The sequence below is a fragment of the Phyllobates terribilis genome, unplaced genomic scaffold (genome assembly GCF_046119375.1).
Source record: "Phyllobates terribilis strain yellow unplaced genomic scaffold, ASM4611937v1 Scaffold_4__5_contigs__length_816908805, whole genome shotgun sequence".
Taxonomy (NCBI): domain Eukaryota; kingdom Metazoa; phylum Chordata; class Amphibia; order Anura; family Dendrobatidae; genus Phyllobates; species Phyllobates terribilis.
Window position 1 is genome coordinate 75628643 of NW_027362764.1, and position 21554 is coordinate 75650196.

Here is a 21554-nt window from a genome sequence, read left to right on the forward strand (position 1 = left end):
TACCTAAATTAATTTTAATAAATTTCATTGACATGATGTGGAAAAAATCCACACTGATTTGCCGATTTTCACGGCAGATTTCTCTCTTTGCAAAGCATTGGGTGACATCTCTGTTGTGATTTTCCATCCATATATTTTACATGGAGATTTTGTTGCAGTCTTGCCAAATCTGAGGTGAAATCTGCCATAATGCATAATGCTCTTATGGGGTAACATCTCATGAGCTTTGCTGCTACTATACAAGACTGCAGATTGGAAAATCTTAAATAAGCCTAAGGCCAGGGACAGACGAGTGCGTAAAAAATGAATTGAGTTTCATTCAGAAAACTCGGACGATATTCATCCAATTTTCATCTATATTGTCATCCATGTACCATCCATGTTTTTTTTAAGTCTGTGTGCGATCTGTTTTCATACATCAACTGCAGTAGATCGGCTCACTCGGCTGCACATAGAGGTAGACACAGGAACAATGTCTCTTTAAATGTTCCATTGGTTTACTAAAAGTACTGCATAAACCAGTGCAGCGTTAACAAAACAAACACAGCCTTTCTGGCTTAACGGGAAAACAAAAATATAATGTGTGGCACAGTCCGTATTGCTGCGGTGATCCGCCCGCTCAGGGAACAAACATAAAAAAAGGTTCAAGGCTGTGTATGTATCCTCTGGACTGCACCCTGGGGTGGAGATATGGTGAACAGCCTCCCACCCACTCTACAGCTGTTCACTCAACCTAGCCCTAAACATGACTGATTAACCCCTCTCAACACTTAGTGTGATCAAGCATTTTTCTGGGTTCATATCACTGAAGCTAATAACTAGTGTTGAGCCACCCCCGTAGTGTTCGAGTTCGGTTCGGTTCGTCGAACACCCGTGTGTTCGCCGAACTGTTCGTCGAACTGTTCGTCGAACACCTTCGAACACCGTTAAAACCAATGGCAGGCAAACAAAAACACATAGAAACACATAGAAAACACCTTCAAAGGTGTCCAAAAGCTGACAAACTGCTCAGAAGACATAACTAACACATGGAAAAGTGACAAGTACATATAGTCATGCGAAAATAAAAGAGGTGGAGGAGTAAAAGGAGGGGGAGACACAGATATAGGCATGTCATGCCCTTCTAAAATCCAAAAAGTGAGAAGCCGACACGGCCAGTCCGCTCCTGCCCGTGCCACCTCCGTGTCGCCGGGTTTGTGCCAGAGCCGCGGTGAACCCTGACGGCCAGCCCCCCTCTCCCAATACTGGTGCCTGTCCGCTGGTGGGTCGAGCGAGCCCCCCTGTGGTGGAGGCAGCTCTAAGCTTTTTAATTTAAATTGTCTCTCTAATTTGAATGAATACACTTTAAATCCATTTACAAGGATCTATTGGAGGGCAAGTCTCATGCCAGCAGCCGCGGTAATTCCAGCTCCAGTAGCGTCCACTAAAGCTGCTGCAGTTAAAAAGCTTTTATAAGGATCGAGCTCGGCTGTCCACCGCAAGGCATCCTACTGCCAGTCCCAGCCCCTATGCCTTGGGGTGCCTCCTGATGCTCTTCACTAAGTATCCCATGGTCCCGAAGCATTTCCTTTGAAAAAATTAAGTGTCTAAACTACAGGTGGTGCAGCTTGCTTAACAGCCGGGATAATCCGCTCACTAGCAGACACTGCTACTAGGCACAAAGTATTTCCTGGGCTAGATGCAGTTAAAAATTTGTAATTAGATACTCTCGTTGGATGCTGAGAAAGCATTCCATAGAGTCTCCTGGCACGCCATATATGATTCTCTTAAAAAGCTTGGGGTAGGGGTCTAGGGGACCCTTTTATAGCCAAAATCACGGCCCTGTATCGCAATACGTCACCTAGGCTGAAGATAAATGGAACTGTAGCACCCTGAGGGCTCGGTTGCTACAGACGTATTGCACCTCACCCAGAGGTGTGATATCTCACTCTCAGGTAAGGATGGAGTGTGGATCAGGACCCGACACCTGCATGCATTACACCACATTGCCGTGGGGCAGGGCGACCAATATGCCCCTGAGATGGGCACGACAGTCCCTGTCCCTGGCTGGAGTGGGGGGAGGGAACACTGAGGAAGGGGAACCCTGTAGTGCAGGAGCAGGGAGGAAGCAGTTCCTGGGTGCATTGAGAAGGGAGTATAAAAGGTGGGCACCATCTTAGTTCAGTGCAGAGAAGTCTGAGCAGAAGTGGCAGGGAGCAGGGGCTCTGCATGAGCTCTGCTCCGGAGGCGGGCCTAGTAACAGAGCCCCAGGCCTGGAAGAGGGAGAAGGAAGGAAGAGGAGCGGAGAAGGCTCCAGGAACGAGGAATGAAGGGATCCCAGGGGTGCGGACGGGCGAGTCGCCACCGCACGCCCGAATCCACCTGCGTGGAGGGGTCAGGCCAAAGGGGGAGACCGGTCCCCGAACTAGTGGAGGCAGGAAACGACCCTCAGCTAGAAACCGGAGGCTCTGACATTTTATGTGGCGCAGCCCCTCGCTACACCCGCTAGGAAGGCACCACATAGGGTCAGGGAAACTGGCGCCAAGTTTAACAAGAGGAGGCCCGAGGCAGCCGGACAGAAGTGTTGGTAAGAAAGGCCAGACAAAGGACACACAAAGGGGGTCCTGTGAAGTGCTCCAAAGTTATCTGGGAGTTGTCTGAGCCCCTCACCTGGTGAGCACAGTACGACGTGGGCAGCCGTTACCTGCAGACGTGGTCTGGATAATAAGAACTGTGAGTAAAGGCCCTGAACTGCATCACTGACTCCGTGTCGTTACTGCTGCTGCCCTGCACCATCACCCCCATCCTCCGCATACACTGCCCTGAGGCTATACTCCTCCCGTGGGGAGTTATGCTACGCTCTGCTGCACCCACAACACCAGCCTCAGTGGTCTGCTCTGTAGCGGCGGTTCACTCTGACCGCAATCCACGGGTGGCGTAGTCGGACATTTAAACATGAAAACCACATAAATAGTTCCGCCACTGGTTTGACCGCCCTGAGCCACGGAACTGGGTCGCCGCCACGAAGACTACAACCACCAGCATCCACCAAAAAGGGTCCGGCTCCGGGTGTCCCAAGGCCCAGGGGGTGCGTCAGAACATTTTCATCACCTTTCACAATCACCAATGGGACAAGGCAGTGATGTCCTCTGTCCCCTCTCTTATACATCCTAGTGACGGAGCACCTGCTCTCATCAATTCGCCATAACCCCAATATTAGGTGGATTGAGGTGGGAGGCACCGAGTACAAGTGCTCTCTATTTGCTGATGATGTCCTAGTATATATCACTCAATCACATATATCCATCCATGCTGTTATGGCTGAAATAGATCACTTTGTTACATGGTAAAATTTTAAAATCAATGCAGCGAAGTCTGAGGCCCTCGATGTCTCCCTCCCCAAATCCATATAGGATTCCATCCAGTCCAACTTTCCCTTTGCCTGGCCCTCACAGGGTATCAAATACTTAGGAATTCCTATTCATAGAGACCTCTCCCATCTATGTTATCTTAATTTTGGGCCCTTTATTGAACAACTCCATACAGACCACGGTTGGCAAGTTAGAACTGTAAGATTCACTACGTGAACCACTGGTGTTTTGTGGAAAAGCACATGTACACTGCGTTCCAAATTATTATACAAAAAGTGTTTAGGAGTGATAAGGGAAGAATTTGTTTGTTTGTCAGTTAAACTCATTGATGGTGATGTGTGTCAGGGCTCTTTATATCACTGTAAGCAATTGCAGACACCTGTGCTAATTAGTTTGGCAGGTGTGTCCAATGAAAGGCAAGACTACTTAAGAAGGCTCTCTCACATTATTAAGCAGCCTACATTTTCTGCCAAAATGGGAAAGAAAAAGGATGTGTCGGCTGCTGAGAAGCAACAAATTGTGGAGTGTTTAGGTCAAGGCATGACTACAATCAACATTGTGCGATGATCAGGATGAAGTGTCTTGGCAATCAAGAAGTATGTAGCTGATTCACAGTACACACGTGTGCGTGCTGATAAGGGCAAATTGAGGACTCTTTCCTACAGGCAATTACGTCAGGTTGAAAGAGCAGCGGCAAAAAAGCCTTGTCATAGCAGCAGACAAGTTTTTGAAGCTGCTTGTGCCTCCAACGTCCCCCGAACAACAAGATGCAGGGTCCTTCAGAGGTTTGCAGCTGTGCATGCGCCATCCTGTCGACCTCCTCTATCCACTTCACACAAGCAGAAACGGCTCCAGTGGGCCAAACATTACATGAAGACTGATTTCAAAACTGTTTTGTTCACGGATGAGTGCCGTGCAGCGCTCGATGGTCCAGATGGATGGAGTGGAGGATGGCTGGTTGATGGACACCCCACGCAAACACGGCTACAGCGCCAACAAGGAGGAGGTGGAGTAATGTTTTGGGCTGGAATCATGGGGAGAGAGATTGTCGGCCCCTTTAGGATCCCTGAAGGCGCTAAAGATGAACTCCATAATGTATGTGGATTTTCTCAAACAGCACTTCCTGCCATGGTTCAAGAAGAAGAACCGTGTATTTCACAGCAAGATCATTTTTCTGCATGATAATGCACCATCTCATGCTGCACATAAAACATCTGCATCTCTGGCTGATATGGGCATAAAAGGGGACAAACTTATGGTGTGACCCCCATGCTCCCCTGACCTCTACCTCATTTAGAACCTTTGGAGCATCATTAAAAGGAGTGTCTATGATGGCGGGAGGCAGTTCACATCTAAGCAACAGCTCTGGGAGGGTATTCTGTCCTCATGCAAAACAATTGAAGCAGAAACCATCCAAAACCTGACAAATTCAATGGACGAGAGAGTTCAGAAGCTCCTTTCGAACAAGGGGTCCTATGTGAAAATGTAACATCACCTAGAATAAAGTTTTGAGTTGAAAACTGTTTGATTTCAGTTTCTAACAACCTGCTAATGCTTATAATTTCAAAAATGACCATTTTTTTGGTCTTTATTAAAATGAAAAGGTTGATCGAAAAGTTTGGGGGATCTAAGAGTGTGGCAACCCAGTAGTCATGATTACTTCGAATTCTGACAATATGAGGGTCATGCTGCAGGTAGTGCAGCAAGAAGGCACTTGTGTCTTGCGCATCTCGGAGCCCCAAAATTATTTTCCGGGCTAGATGCAGCTAAAAATTATTTTTAATTTTAAATCTGGTGAAGCTTTAGTATAGATGGCCTAATAGGATCAGTGCTGCACACTGCTACAAAGCCCAAATTATTTTCCAGTCAAGATACAGATAAACATGATTAGTAATTTGAAAGCTTAAAACGGTTGGTAGGGTGATTTTAACCAATCATCAAGCTTTTACTCTCCCCAGGATGACACAGGGGTAGAAAAGTCGTTTCGGATCCATGATTTGTTCATCTTTATGAACGTGAGTCTGTCTACATTATCAGTGGAGAGCCGCGTGCGCTTATCTGTCAGCACACCACCAGCAGCGCTGAACACACGTTCAGACAGAACGCTGGCTGCGGGGCATGACAAGCTCTCCAAGGCGTAAGTGGCTAGCACCGGCCATTTATCCAGATTGGAAGCCCAAAAAGAGCAAGGGTCCAGTGACACAGTCGTGGCTTCAATGTTTACTTGGAGATACTCCTGTACCATCGTCTCTAGGCGTTGACTATGTGTCAGACTTCTTGTCTCCTGTGGCCTTGCAAAGGATGGGCTAAAAAAGTGGTGAAATGATTCCGCAAAATTGATGTTACCAGCAGATACTGTGGTTCTGTTACGGTTTGAGTGCTGAACACTTAACGGTCCCACGGTTGGCAAGTTGGAACTGTGAGATTCACTACGTGCACCACTGGTATTTTGTGGAAAAGCACATGTAAGATTCTGCAACAGTCTCTGCTGATACTCCTGCATGCGTGCATCCCTTTCTATGGCAGGAATAATTTCTGCAAATTTACTTTTGTACCGGGGATCTAACAGTGTGGCAACCCAGTAGTCAGGATTATTTCTAATTCTCACAATTCGAGGGTCATGTTGCAGGTAGTGCAGCAAGAAGGCACTCATGTGTGTTGCGCATCCAGGAGCACCAAGTCCCTGTTGTGTTGGTGGCGAGGTAACAATCATGCTTCCTTCCTCTGTCCTCTCCCCCCAACCTCGCACAACAGAAATGTGATCAAGGTCTCCCTTATCTGATGAGTCTTCCATCAGTTCGTCCTCCACTTCTTCCTGGGCTCCTGCACCTTCCTCACTAGTTTGGCTGCTACCATGCGCCCTGGTAAAACCATCTCCCCCACCCTCACATGCCTGCCGCCTTGGTGCTGCCGACCGTCTGGACCTTGCAGATGTTAGCCCTTCCGCATACAACTCCTCCTCCTCTACTTCCTCCACCTCCTCTTGTGCCACCACCTGACTCCGAATTCTGTTTAACATGTGCTCCAGCATGTAAATCACCGGAATAGTCATGCTGATAATGGCATCGTCAGCACTAAACATCTTCGTCGCCATTTCAAAACTGTGCAGAAGGGTGCATAGGTCCCTGATCTGAGACCACTCCTCCAGCGTGATTTGCCCCACCTCTGAATCTCGTTGGCCCAGGCTATACGTCAGAACGTATTGCACCAGGGCTTGTCGGTGCTGCCACAGTCGCTGCAACATGTGCAGAGTTGAATTCCACCGGGTAGGCACATCGCATTTTAGCCGGTGAAGTGGCAGGCCCAACGACTTCTGTAGAGATGTAAGTCGCTGAGCTGCGGGATGCGAACGGCGGAAGTGAGCACACAGCGACCGTGCCCTCTGCAGAAGGCCATCTAGTCTGGGATAGTGGGCTAAAAATTGCTGGACAACCAGGTTCAACACGTGAGCCATACAAGGCACGTGTGTGACATTGCCCCGGCGAAGGGCCGCACCCAGGTTTGCAGCATTGTCGCACACGGCCTTCCCTGGTTTCAGGTCCAGTGGAGACAACCATTCATGAAATTGGTTCTCCAGAGCTGACCACAACTCCTCAGCTGTGTGACTCACATTTCCCAGACATTTCAATGTAAAAACCGCCTGATGACGTTGAGCCCTACTGCCAGCATAGTAAGGAGGTGTGCAGGATCCCTTCTGCGCAGTTAGAAAGCTTGTGGCATGACCAGACAGGCTTTGGGTGCAGGTGGAAGACCGAGAGGAGGTTGAGGAGGCAGAAGCAGTGGAGGAACTTTGACATAAAGAGGATTGATGCACAACTCGTGGGGACGGCAAGCCCCTTGTCCTGCTGTCACCATAGTTACCCAGTGCCCAGTCAGCGACATGTAACGCCCCTGTCCATGCCTACTCGTCCAAGTGTCTGTGGTGAAATGCACCCTGTCACACACAGAGTTTCTCAAAGAAGCAGTGATGTTGTGTGCGACATGCTGGTGGAGCGCAGGCACACCTTTCTTTGAGAAGTAGTGCCGACTGGGCATCTGGTACTGGGGCACTGCGACGGACATAAGGTCTCGAAAATCCTCTGTGTCCACCAGGCGGAAAGGCAGCATTTCTGTAGCCAAGAGCTTGCAGATGGTGAAATTCAACCTCTTAGCTTTCTCATGGCTAGGAGGAAATGGTCTTTTACTTGTCCACATCTGAGGGACCGAGGGCTGGCTATTGTGCTTAGACGGGGTTGATAAGGGTGTCCCCGGCAAACTGCCGGTCTGTGAGGAAGATGCAGGCGGACATGTTAGGTTGCCTTGATCCAAAGGTGGTGCTATCGATGTCGGACAGCGCTCAACACCAGCTGGTGTTACCACCTCCAAAGAAAATGATGACCTGCCAATCACGCTGGCTGTTGCGGGTAAAGAGGTGGCAGGTCTGCGCCCCAAAACAGGTGTGACTGCTGTCCCCCCAGTCACAGAGGATGAAGAGGCCGCGGATGCACAAGATATGGCAGACGGTGATTGGCCCGGCCGGCTAGGCCGCATTGTAGCACACTGAGCTTCCCACTGCAACTTATGCTTCATGTCCATGTGCCGGTTCATGCATGAAGTACTCAAACTATGTATTTTTTGGCCTCTATTTAGCTTTTGCTGACAAATGTTACAGGTAACACGAGTTGGGTCATCTTTATCGATCTGAAAAAATGCCCAGGCTATGCAAGGCTTAGCACCCATGCGACCTGAAGAGCCACCACGACTTGTGGTGAGAGGCAGAGTTGTGTTTGAGGATACAGTTGTTGACGTGCTTCCAGTACTACGTCTCTGTCCAGGAAGGCGCAACCTGACCTCGTCGTCACTAGCATCTTCCTCCACCTCCTCTGCTGACCTCATCTCTTGGCTGACTGTGGGTTGACAGTAAGTGGGATCTCCGACCTCATCATCATCACCCTGTGCGTTATCACACCCGTCGTCCTCAGAGCCAACCTGTTCCTGCCCTGACTAAAAACTAAAGTTGTCGCTCCAATCAGGTATTTGAGTCTTATCATCGTCTTCCTCATTGTCTCCACCAACAGGAGTTACAGTTTGGGAATGAGGGTCTACATTATGGTCAGAACCTTCTGCGTCTGGTCCTGGATCCGACTCATAAAGATTCTGGGCATCAGTGCAGATCATTTCCTCGTCTGGATTCACAGAAGCGCTGGAGTCGACCTCTGATTCCCAGGCTATAGTATGAGTAAACAGCTCTGCAGACTCAACCATCTGTTCTACCTCATACTCAGACGGGCAGCTGGAGATTTGGGAGCTGTGAGGAAGCAAGTGCGATTTGGGTGACACCTTTGAGGACTGGAGTATTTGTGATGTTGAAGTTGATGTGGAGGAGAGCCCACTTAAAGGAGCACTTGATATCCGTTGAAGCACCTGCTGTTTTTGTGCCTCATCTGGAATTTGTAGCGATTGGCGTGGCCGTAAGAAAGGGATCTTATCACATTGTCCGCTAAAAGAAGTAGACATTTTATTTTGGCTGGAAGATGGTCTTTTTTCTGCAGATGTTACTGTTGCTTTAACACCTACCCCACGGACACAACCTTTTTTCCCCTTCCCAACACGCCTATTCCCCTTTCCACCAGCAGCAGGCCTTTTTCCACTCATTTTGGTGGTTAACTAATTCACAACTCTGGAGTTGTTTGCACAAAAAAACAATGGATGGTAACCGAGCAGAGCTGAGTGGCCAAACTGTGGTATTAGGCCAAAACTATTGGCTGGGTTAGATGCAGAAAAAAATTATTTTGAATTTGCAACCTGATGGAGGTCAGTATAGATGGACTAATAGACCAAGTCCCACACACCGCTAGAAGCCCAACTATTTTTTCAGAGCTAGATGCAGAAAAAAATTATATTCAATTTGCAACCTGATGGAGGTCAGTATAGATGGACTAATAGAATGATGCTATGCCCAAAAGATTTTACTTCACTAGGTGCAGTAAAAAAATTGGTATTCTATACACAGGTGGTATATCTTGCAACACAGATAGGCTACTCCACTGACTAACACACTCTGCAATAGGCCAAAAAGGATTAGCTTTGCTAGATTCAGCCAAATGCTGTGAAAAAAACTTGCACAGCACTGGCACAGACCTGCCTGGCAAAAACTGATAGGAACTGATGTAACCTAGTCCTGAAAAGGACTCCAATTACAATTAGTCTTTACTCCCACAATCTATCTATTTAAGAGCACAGACCTGCCTGATAAAAGTCGTAGGAAATGCTGTAACCTAGTCCTTAAAAGGACTGCAATCACAACTATTCCCTACTCCCAAGCTATCTGTAGATTTGTGCGAAAATTGGCTTGAAATTAACAAGGTATAGCGCACACAGCAACAGCGGTGCCGTCTAACACGCAGCTGCAGCAGTGAGAAAATGGTGGCGACGGGGAAAATGGCTTGGTCTTATAGGGCAAGGACATGTGACATACACTGCCAATCACACATGCCCTTGCTTGTGTGAAAAAAAGCACTTCGCTCCGTGTGTGCGCTGCTGATAGGCTGACAGATTGCACCTCCCCACTGCAAATGCGGGAAAGAGAAAAAAAAATGGAGATCTTCATTGTTCCTGCAGAGATCCATCCCCTGCCCCTCCCCCCACCCCGCTGTACACTCAAACTGCGTATTAACATTAATTTTCATCATTACTGAGAAAAAATCCAGTTATGATTTTGGTGCACAAACAGTTATCGAACATAACCTCGAACAGCCGAATTTTTCTCAAATTGTTCGTGTTCGCCGAACGGCTCGAACACCGCCCAAAACAGCTCGAATTTGAGATTGGCGAACAGTTCGAGTAGAACAACGCTCATCTCTACTAATAACCTCAGTGATACATATCTCCCCTCCAGTACTTTGCCAGTGACTTTGTCAAACTACATTAAAAAATGTACATAATTAAATGCAGGTTCCTATGTTCATAATGGAAATGTTTCCGTAACAATCAGATGCCACATGGATGTTGTGTGGGATCCGATTTTCTTTGGTGCACCCATCGACTTGAATGGACGAGTCTCATCTGATAAATGCATGAAAGTAATGCACAGAGAGTGAGAAAAATCATTCATGTGAACAGCTCTATTGAATAACATGGGTCAGTGTGCCTTCCTAGTACTATCCGATCAAAAATCAGACAGCGCACATCCGATTTATATGCACGAGCCCATATTGTGTTATAAAATTACTTTCCACACCCCTTAAGATATGAAAGTACATCCGAGGGGGAATGTTTTGCTGATATAACCTGTGATCTACAGGGTGGGCCATTTATATGGATACACCTAAATTAAATGGGAATGGTTGGTAATATGAACTTCCTGTTTGTGGTACATTAGTATATGGGAGGGGGAAAACTTTTCCAGATGGGTGGTGACCATGGCGGCCATTTTGAAGTCAGCCATTTTGGATCCAACTTTATTTTTTTCAATGGGAAGAGGGTCGTGTGACACATCAAACTTATTGAGAATTTCATAAGAAAAACAATGGTGTGCTTAGTTTTAACGTAACTTTATTCTTTCATGAGTTTTTACAAGTTTATGACCACTTATAAAATGTGTTCAAAGTGCTGCCCATTGTGTTGGATTGTCAATGCAACCCTCTTCTCCCACTCTGGACACACTGATAGCAACACCGCAGAAGAAATGCTAGCACAGGCTTCCAGTATCCGTTGTTTCAGATGCTGCACGTCTCATATCTTGATGGTATGGTGTTGTATATGGGGTACAAAGATAGTGGGGCCATTCTTCATCAATGGAGACTTCAATGTCACTGGATATCTGAAATTGCTACATGATGATGTGTTGCCCTCTTTATGCACTGAAGATGGCACGTTCCCTGAGTTTTTCCAACAAGATGGTCACCACCACATTATGGGTGTCAGGTCCGAGCATTCCTACATGAACAGTTTCCTGGAAAGTGGATTGGTCGTCGTGGGCCAGTTGAATGGCCACCAAGGCCTCCCGATCTGACCCCTTTAGACTTTTATCTTTGGGGTCATCTGAAGGCAATTGTCTATGCTGTGAAGATACAAGATGTGCAGCATCTGAAACAGCGGATACTGGAAGCCTGTGCTAGCATTTCTTCTGCGGTGTTGCTATCAGTGTGTGAAGAGTGGGAGAAGAGGGTTGCATTGACAATCCAACACGATGGCCAGCACTTCGAACACATTTTAAAAGTGGTCATAAACTTGTAAAAAACTCATGAAAGAATAAAGTTACGTTAAAACCAAGCACACCATTGTTTTTCTTATGAAATTCTCAATAGGTTTGATGTGTCACACGACCCTCTTCCCATTGAAAAAAATAAAGTTGGACCCAAAATGGCTGACTTCAAAATGGCCGCCAAGGTTACCACCCATCTGGAAAAGTTTTCCCCCTCGAATATACTAATGTGCCACAAACAGGAAGTTGATATCACCAATCATTCCCATTTAATTTAGGTGTATCCATATAAATGGCCTACCATGTACATCTCTGAGCAAAATCTGCCCAGATGGAATCAAGGAAAAATTGACTGGAAGGCAGAGAGATTTCCACATAGGAAATTAACACGGCACTAAACATAACTACAGGTGCTTCTCACAAAATTAGAATATCATCAAAAAGTTCATTTATTTCAGTTCTTCAATACAAAAAGTGAAACTCTGTTAATGTTGATGATTATGGCTTACAGCCAATGAAAACACAAAAGTCATTATCTCAGTAAATTAGAATAATTGACAAAAAACACCTGCAAAGAAGCATTTACAAAGGTCCCTTAGGCTATGTGCCCACGATGCAGAAATGCTCCGCATTTTTTCCTGAGCGTTTCTGCATCTCCCTGGCAGAAAAAACGCATGCGGATTGTACATGCGGATTGTACATGCGGATTGTGCATGCGGATTGTGCATGCGGATTGTACATGCGGATTGTACATGCGGATTGTACATGCGTTTTTCCTGCCAGGGACATGCGGATGTGAAGCGTTCTTCACATGCATTTCCGCATGAGGATTGTCAAGCGCTTTCCAAGCGATTCTAGCATCACTTGGAAAGTGCTTGACAACTTGGTCACACTATATAAATCCATGCAGCCGGCATGGATTTATATAGTGTGACCGAAAGAATGGTAAAAAATAAAAAATAAATATATACTTACCTTCTGATGGCCCCCGGAGTCTTTATCCGATGCGTCTCGGCTTGCCGGCAGCTCGCGATACACTGAAAGGACCTGCCGACGTCAGCGGTCGCGTGACCCGTCACATGACTAAATTACGTCATGGCAGGTCCTTAAGACCATCGCGAGCTGCCGGCAAGTCAAGACGCATCGATAAGTGACACCAGGCGCCATCAGCAGGTAAGTATAATGTATATTTTTTATTTTATTCTTTTTTTTACAGGTACTATGGTACCCGGGTCCAGAGGAGAGTCTCCTCTTCTCTAAACTCGGGTACCATCCGCACATTGAAAAGCATGGAATCCGCATCTGCAGATGCAGTGATGCGGATTACATGCGATCCAATGCAAGTCAATGGCGGCGAAAAAGCAGCGCTTCCGCAAAATAATTGGTAGTGCTGCCTTTTTTTCCGCAATGATAATCCGCAGCGGAAATTTCCGCAGCATGTGCACAGCACATGCGGATTATCATTGGGGACCATGGCAGACCTTCTACCAAGCGTTTTTTAAGCGTTTCTGCAGCGGAATTGCTGCTGCGGAACCGCTTAAAAAACGCATAGTGGGCACACAGCCTTAGTCCGTTTCAGTAGGCTCCACAATCATGGGGAAGAGTGCTGACTTGACAGATGTCCAGAAGGCAGTCATTGACACACTCCACAAGGAGGGTAAGCCACAAAAGGTCATTGCTAAAGAGCAGGCTATTCACAGAGTGCTGTATCCAAGCATATTAATGGAAAGTTGAAAAAGTGTGGTAGAAAAAGGTGTACAAGCAACCGGGATAACCGCAGCCTTGAAAGGATTGTTAAGAAAAGGCCATTCAAAAATTTGGGGGAGATTCACAAGGAGTGGACTGCTGCTGGAGTCATTGCTTCAAGAGCCACCACACACAGACGTATCCAGGACATGGGCTACAAGTGTCACATTCCTTGTGTCAAGCCACTCATGACCAATAGACAACGCCAGAAGCGTCTTACCTGGGCCAAGGAGAAAAAGACCCGGACTGTTACTCAGTGGTCCAAGGTGTTGTTTTCAGATGAAAGTAAATTTTTCATTTCATTTGGAAATCAAGGTCCCAGAGTCTGATTGTAAAAACATTTTTCCAGCTGTTGTTATAAGGTATTCTAATTCACTGAGATAATGAGTTTTGTGTCTTCATTGGCTATAAGCCATAATCATCAACATTAACAGAAATAAACACTAGAAATAGATCACTCTGTTTGTAATGACTCTATATAATATATGAGTTTCACTTTTTGTATTGAAGAACTGAAATAAGTTAACTTTTTGATGATATTCTAATTTTGTGAGAAGCACCTGCATATACAATTATATAAAATGTGTAAAAATAAGTTGCGATTGCAGCAAGAATCTGGAATAAACTGAATACAATAGCATTGTGGATGCAGCGACATCTCAACATGCCAACAGACTCCTCATTATGAAGCTCAATATGATGCCAAAAATAATTTATGCCTAAAACTATGCCCTCACCAGTTGGATTCATAGAAAGCCCCTATTGTAATGCTGAAGTATCGTTTTTCATGAATTTCTAAGACACTGAGCCCCGACAATAACCAGAGCTTAGCCTACAAAATGGGAGACGTAAAGTTGCCATGACTTGGCACTGAGCTTGACAAGCAGCGAGAGCGTCTCTTTACATATCTAAAGGTTTGGTGTCAGCGAGCTTCTCCTCTGAACACTGTCATATTCTTCTGCAGAACGTGCTGAATGTTGGGCACAAGCTGTGTCTGACTTCTTATTGCAGACGACGTAGGCTGCTCCTGTAACAAAAGCATTTCTACTACTACTGTGAGAAACGCAGACCGGGCAAATTATGGATAACAGACCGGTGGGATGGGCACGGCTTTTTCCCATAACTATGGAATATCACACTTATGGTGTCTCCAGATCTTCTCTATAGCCCCTGTTGCTGGGAAGGCTTACATGATGGTGATTACAACCCTTCGAGACATAGGAAGAAGTTTTATATGCCTAAAGTCATAAACTTTTGACCAGATGCTTATTTATCCTGCCCAAATCTTTCATGAATATTCATGGGATGAGAAGATGCGTGCCAGATTCACTGCCGCTTATCTATCAGGAACAGAGGATTAGGAAGGCTAAAGGGTAAAGTTGAGCAAAAAAATTTGTAGGACCCTGGTCCAGTATCCACATCGGTAGTCCGTGGCCACCGGACCAGAACCCTGCAAACCTCCTCCTACTTACCGGTATCCCCGGCACTTCTTCTGCTTAGAAGGCCCCATGTGTCGTGCAGCAATGTAATGACGCCATGATGCTTTAGCTGTAGAGAAGGACATGGACATCCAAAAATCACACATTCATCTAATGCCGCTAGGCAAAAATTGTCCCACTGAGATGTTTGCCGTGACGTGGCATTGGTCTTCATACGGTCTGGTCAGAATGTTAAACTGCGAACCTCATGTTCAGTTTTGTAAATTTTTGCCTAGCGGCATTAGATCAACGTATGAGTTTCGGTGTTGAAGTCCAGGTGTTTTTCTACAGCTATAGCACATCACGGTGCCTACTAATCAGAAGAGGTATCGGAGAAGCTGCAGGTAAGAAGAGGTACCAGGGCTTTGGTCTGGCGGCCATGGATTACCGACTAGGAACCTATGAATCTTTTTGCCCAACTTTATTAAAGGGTTACTCCCATCTCGGCCATTCACGGTCTAGATGGGACTAACAGTCTCTAGGTCCTGGCCGCCAGAGGCAGCGTAGTGAAAGCAGACGAATGAAGCTGTGCTACGCCGGATGTGTAACTCCCAGAAATGAACGGGAGTGATGGAAACAGCGTATCACAGCAAGCTAGGCTGAGTTACACCAACTTATGGAAGTGACTCAGACAGCTGCCCTTTACTTTTTTCACATCCCCATCTCTGGTGGCCGGGACCTAAAAGCTCTTGCTGTTTCAGACGTGGAAGGCAGAGATGGGAATAAACATTTAAGATCTAAACTATTTGATCCATTTTTCCCCAGCATCAATTTAGCAATTTAGTGGGTGCTAATGTAAAATTCAACGATAAATCAATAAAAGTAAATGAACGATTGGCTCCACTTCTGATCTTGTTATGGGCAATTTATCTACTAAAATCAATTATTTTTGGATGAATACCTACCGAGATATAAACCTTGTAGAGTATCTAGTCTCTCTGTCTGTCGGTGGTACAGTGGGCTTCATCTGAGCTTAGGGCATGCCTTACAAAAACCTAAAAATGCACTTTTTTCAATCTCTCAGTGCCATCTTATTTCAACGTTGGTGGAATTACTTGGGTTACAGAGCATAAAGTATTTTGTGTAAGCCAAAGATCTAGCTAGGTCTCCCTCCACCTGGGGCAAAGGTTCAATTCACTGCTCTTATGCTGTATCTAAACACCCTGGCATGGGCAATATGGCTTCTTGGTGCCCCCCTGGCACCCAAGAACCTGATTCCTCTCCCGTACATACAAGCTCTGGATTACAGTAATTATCTTACCAGAGTAGTTGCCGCAGATTTTTCATTTTCAAGTTCAACTTTTAATTGTTCTTGGTCTGATGATAACTGAAATAAAAGCAAAAGTTAAATGCTGGGACGTTACAGGGAAATCTCCAGCACAATTGGTATTGATCAGCTCACAGTGTCCACATCAGATATATTAAAGGTGCTGTCCACAGGATAGGAGATAAGTCGCTGATTGGTGGCGGTCCGACCGCAGGGACCTGCACTGATCGGCAAAACAAGGAATTTGTATCCCCGATTGGAAACGTTTATTCCTGTTACAAAATAGAGTGTCAGGTCAGATGCCTACCACTGCTTCATTCATTCTCTAACGGGATGCTGGAAAAAGCCAAGAGTCACGCTCAGCAGTACCATTGGGAATCGATGTAGCAGTGGCCGATTAGTGCTGGTCCCAACATTTGGAAAAGCCCCTTAGAAGGGAAAGGTTGCCGTGCATGCATGTCACAGCTCCACTCATTGTCTATTGGACGGCACATCGCTTGGTTATCTCTGGCAGTCCCATAGACAATGAAAGGATCAGTGTCGCTCATGCATAGCTCCCTATAAAAGGCATTACAAAACCACCATTCTCTGGATATGTGGGGGTCCCAGCAATCAGACCCTTTAACTTCAATGGGATAGAGCAGCAATATCAGGTACAACCCATATCCCAGAATGGCACACTTTCTGGAAAAACAAGAAACCCCGATTTTGCTAACCATTTAAAAGAGTTCAGAAAATTCTGATCCCCAGAATTATTCGCCATCCCTGTGTCCAGTGCTGAGTCTCCTCCGCCACCTCCGGGTGTCTGGTAACGTGTGCAGCGCTGAAGTCACATTGACAGCGCTGCAGCCAATCGGTGAGCTCTTATTGTGTAGACAAAAATGCCCCACTTGGAGGCGCTGAGCTCAATGATTGCCTGACACGTTGTCTTTGTGACGTCGGCGCTGCAGACAATAATAGACACTAGCAGCAGCGGCAGAGCCTCAGCGCTAGACCTTGGGAGGGTGAGTAAAGCATGGTTTGATTTTTTATAACAAACTGTGCCCAATGGATCCAGATTTTCTGAACATATATCTGTGACACCTACAGAAAAAAGAATGATGACTATAAAAATGAGTATAGTTAGTATTAGTAGTTTATAATTAGTATATAATATTTTACAATAATAGCTCCTGCATAAAATGTAATATATAATTATGTATATGGCATGATAAGCGATTGAGACTTGGCCCGTCTGACTTAGGGAATGGACAATAAAGACATATTGGCTTTCCACGGTTACATTTCTATTAAGGGGGCTACACTGTGACACTTGTGCTGCTGCGTGGATAATAATGTGGCTCAATGAACTGTGTCCTGGTGACTTAATGCCGCCATATCTGCCATGTGATAAGCCTGTCCTCAGTGCGCGGCACATCTCACTTCCATGCACTGTTTGTCATCTTTTCATCTCCTTCAAATAAGCCATCAATCTGGACGGACAAAACCTGTTTTGTTCGCTGGTCTTTTTTGGTCAGTTTTCTTGCAGATTGAGATAATGCTACAGGCCGGCCATTAACATACTTAAAAAAGCCATCACTTAATGTCAAAAGTTACACCTTCTCAATGGTCCTTTGGTCTTCTTCCATTCTGACTCTCATGGCGCCCACATCCAGATCTGGAACAATAAAAGGAAAAAAAAAGGCGTGAAATCTCATTCCCGGGACGGTGCATTCACAGCACGCAGCGGAGGTCAGTAATGGAAGCCCTGGCCATTACGTGCTGGCCGAAAGTGCTGCCATTACTGTGACCCTCACAATTGCCCTTGACATTCAGGGTCCTTCTCCTGCTGTTTGGCCGGCTGCTTAGAGAGAAATTAAGAAGTAAGTTCAAGAGCCAAGTGTGGCATGGAGGACCCGCTGCTTCTCATCAATGCCAGGACTGGACATCTCCGCTGTTAGTCACAGCAAATACGACGAGGTTTAGCAGGTGGTTCTCCGGGGCTGAAAGGGTTGAATGAAAAGAGAAAAAGACTCATTATATCATATGACAAACATGTGTGGGAAATATGGTTAGTGTCCCCCTTAAAAGATTAATGTCCATAATGGCCTCTAATGGGAAAATAAACTTGTACATTTCCCGCTTTCATCCACAAGTGAAAATTAGAAATAGGATTAAAAGCCTAATTGCACTTTAAAAAACAAAAAATTACACATGGTTTTCTAATTATTTTAAAAATATGAATCTGAAAATTGTGAGGTGCATTTGTATTCAGCCCCCCTGAGTCAGTACTTTGTAGGACCACCTTTTGCTGTAATTACTCCTGCAAGTCTTTCTGAGTATGTCTCTACCAGCTTTGCACATATAGAGGTGACATTTTTGCCCATTCGTGTTTGCACACGCGCTCTAGCTCAGTGATATTGGATGGAGACATCTGAGAACAGCAATTTTCCAATTTGCCACAAATTCTCAATGGGATTTAGGTCTGGACTGTGACATTCACACATATGAATATGATTGATTGAATTGATCTAAACCTTCCATTGTAGCTCTGGCAGTATGTTTAGGGTCGTTGTCCTGCTGGAAGTTGAACCTATGCCCCAGTCTTAAGTCTTTTTCAGCCTCTAATAGGTTTTCCTCCAGGATTGCCCGGTATTTTCCTCCATCCATCTTCCTGTCAACTCTGACCAGCCTCCCTGTCCCTGCTGAAGAAAAGCATCCTCACAGCATGATGTTTCCACCACCATGTTTGACGGTGTGGATGATGTTTTCAGGGTTATGTGCAGGGTTAGTTTTCTGCCACTCACAGCGTTTTGTAATTAGCCCAAAAAGTTCTACTTTTTCTCATCCGACCAGAACACCTTCTTCCACATGCTAGCTGTGTCCTGTCATCTACATGGCTTTTTGCAAACTGCAAAAGGGACTTATTATGGCTTGCTTTCAAAAATGGCTTTGTCCTTGCTACTCTTTCATGATTTGTGGAGTATACAACTAAGGCCACGGCCCCACTATCAGTATTCGGTCAGTATTCGGTCAGTATTTTTTCTCAGGAGTGGGAACCAAAACCAGGAGTGGGTGATAAATGCAGAATTGGTGACTTGTTTCTATTAGACCTTTTCTCTGATTGTTCCTCACCTGGTTTTGGCTTCCACTCCTGAGAAAAAATACTGACCGAATACTGACCAAATACTGATAGTGGGGCCATGGCCTAAGGGCTTGTGCAGTAAACAACTAAGGGCTCGACCATAGTTTTGGTCCGAGAGCTATCCGTCAAAACATCGGATCGCACTCTAACCAATGTTATTATATAAGGCCGTGAACATGTACAATTTTTTTTCCTTGGACTTAGTGGTGAGATCAAAATGACTTATCAAAATATGCCTAAAAGAAACGCACCAAAAATGCATGTAACTTCCACATCAGTTTTCAAGCAATAGCCTGCAATTTTCAGTTTTTCATGCAGAAAAAAAAACCAAATGATGAATCAGGGGCATAGAGTTAAAAGAGGGGACTGGAATTAAAAAAAAAAAAAAAAAAAAGCTTTAGGGGCAACGACAACCTGCAGCAGAAACAGCGCCACGGCTGTCCATAGGCTGTGTCGGGTATTGCAGCTCAAATCTATGTGAAAGGACTGAGCATTAAACAATAACATTCTACCACCAATAGGGGGAGCCTAGAAGCTCACTGCATACTGCATGTAAATGGCACTCCATGGTAACACAACATACAACCAGCCCCCCCTAGTGGTGGGAGAATATTATAACGTATCTCTTTGTATATGCAGGAGATTTGGGGCTTTGTGTCAGAAAAATGGAGCTCTCACTGCTATATAGACATGTTATATATCAATAAGCACAGAATTCTGGATTTAAAAACAATGTAGTGTTGAGTGGTGGACATTAAGGTTTTCATAATATAGATTTAATTTGCCATGATTTGATTTTTTTTTATTTGCTTTGATTCAGTCGGATGCCATTTTGCTGGAATACTTTTAGGGCTTGAAATGAGTTAAAAAAATAAATAAAACATAATAGTCACCTTTCTAAGGCTCTCACACGTCCTGCCATGGAGCCGCCTCTGGCTGGGTCACTCTTCAGGACTCTTCGGCTCCTCTGGCACTGACTAGGCTTCAGACATCAACAAGGCCTCGGTTGACATCATAATGTTCATTGCCCCGTGATGTCAATATGTTGGCGAAACCTAGATAGCAGGAAAGACTGCACGGAGGAGCAGGTGAGGGCCACGGAGAGGTGAGAACTATGTAAACTCAATGCGAATCAAACTTCCCAGCCAAATTTGAGTGAATCTGCCAAAATCGAATTTCGACAGATCTGCTCGTCTCTAGTCTTAAAGTAAGCCAACTAAGAGGTGATGTAAGGTTAGGCACAAGTGTCTAAAAATGTGCCATATTCATATTCAAAAAAAGTTTCGCAAAATGGCCCAAAATTTGTGTCAAAATATCCAGCGTACATAAAATGACTCTAGGGTGGGTGGTAGTGGTGGTAAATGGAGTATACTTAGGACAAATTGTGACTGTTTAAAAAGTCATAATTGATGAATCAGCCGAAAACATCTAAAAACCCTAAACTTCGCTCATAATGGCGAACATAAGAAAAAAACAGGGGAACACTAAGGCCCCGATTCATCATTTGCGAGTCACTTTCCTTTTTTGTATTGTGGTATCAGTTGGCGTTTTTGGCACCAAATACATCAAAATTTATTATGTATAAAATAGACTTAAAAAAAAGGTGAAAATAGAATAATGAATTGGGCGCAAACAAAAGAAAGGAGCAAAGCTAAACAAAAAAACAGGCGCAAAGGCAATGATGAATTGGGGCCATAATGTAGACAGTAAAAGAGGCGCAAATTAAAAGAAGAATTGGACGCAAATGAAAAAACAGGTGAAAAACACTGAAACTGGCAGAAATGTAATCATGAATTGAGCCCTAGGTGTTCCTAGTGTTTCGCCGGCCTTTCCTTAGTGTTATTCCCAATCTAGTAGCCCAGGATTGACACTGGCTGGTCGCACGGGCTTATTCAATGTCCCTACTGGTGCGGGCGTGCTCCACATTTTACCTAATGATTGGATGTGTTTGTCTTTCTCCTTTATAGCCGTTTCCAGCTGGTAGACTCTGCCCTGCAGTGAATGCATTTTCTCTTTTAGCTCCATATTCTCTTCCTGCAGCTTCTCTTTCTCCAGATCATCTTCTGATTGGTAAATGATCTGCAATATTAAAAAAGTATTTTTTTATTTTAAGTGACGGAACAAAAGGGGGTCTCCAGCCCGCCGCTGAGCAGCGATAATTATCCCGTGTGCTCGTCATATCATTTCCTGCATTCTGCCGCATATTTACAATATGAATAGAAAAAGAAGGTCTGGAAAAAAAAAAGCCATCAGTACATTACATACAAAGACTAGAAACGCATGGGGATGGTTTTATTGACAGGGATAATGCTTATCATACTGTTTTGTGTGCCCTCATCATTCAGGTCAATTTATTATGGAGGCTCTTGTCCAGGAAGGCAGCTGGAGCCTATACACCCACACT

General features: G+C 45.2%; 1 protein-coding gene across 2 annotated transcripts in view; it reads right to left on the reverse strand.

Annotated features, from left to right (window-relative positions):
• CUNH10orf67 (chromosome unknown C10orf67 homolog) overlaps positions 1-21554 on the reverse strand; it is a 204254-nt gene that overhangs the window by 145248 nt on the left and 37452 nt on the right. For both annotated transcript variants that reach the window (XM_073676507.1, XM_073676506.1), the window contains exons 6-8: positions 21082-21229; positions 17625-17683; positions 16021-16086 (exon numbers count right to left, since the gene is read on the reverse strand). In XM_073676507.1, the coding sequence (XP_073532608.1) occupies positions 16021-16086; positions 17625-17683; positions 21082-21229 (273 nt within the window). The remainder of the gene's footprint in view (positions 1-16020; positions 16087-17624; positions 17684-21081; positions 21230-21554) is intronic.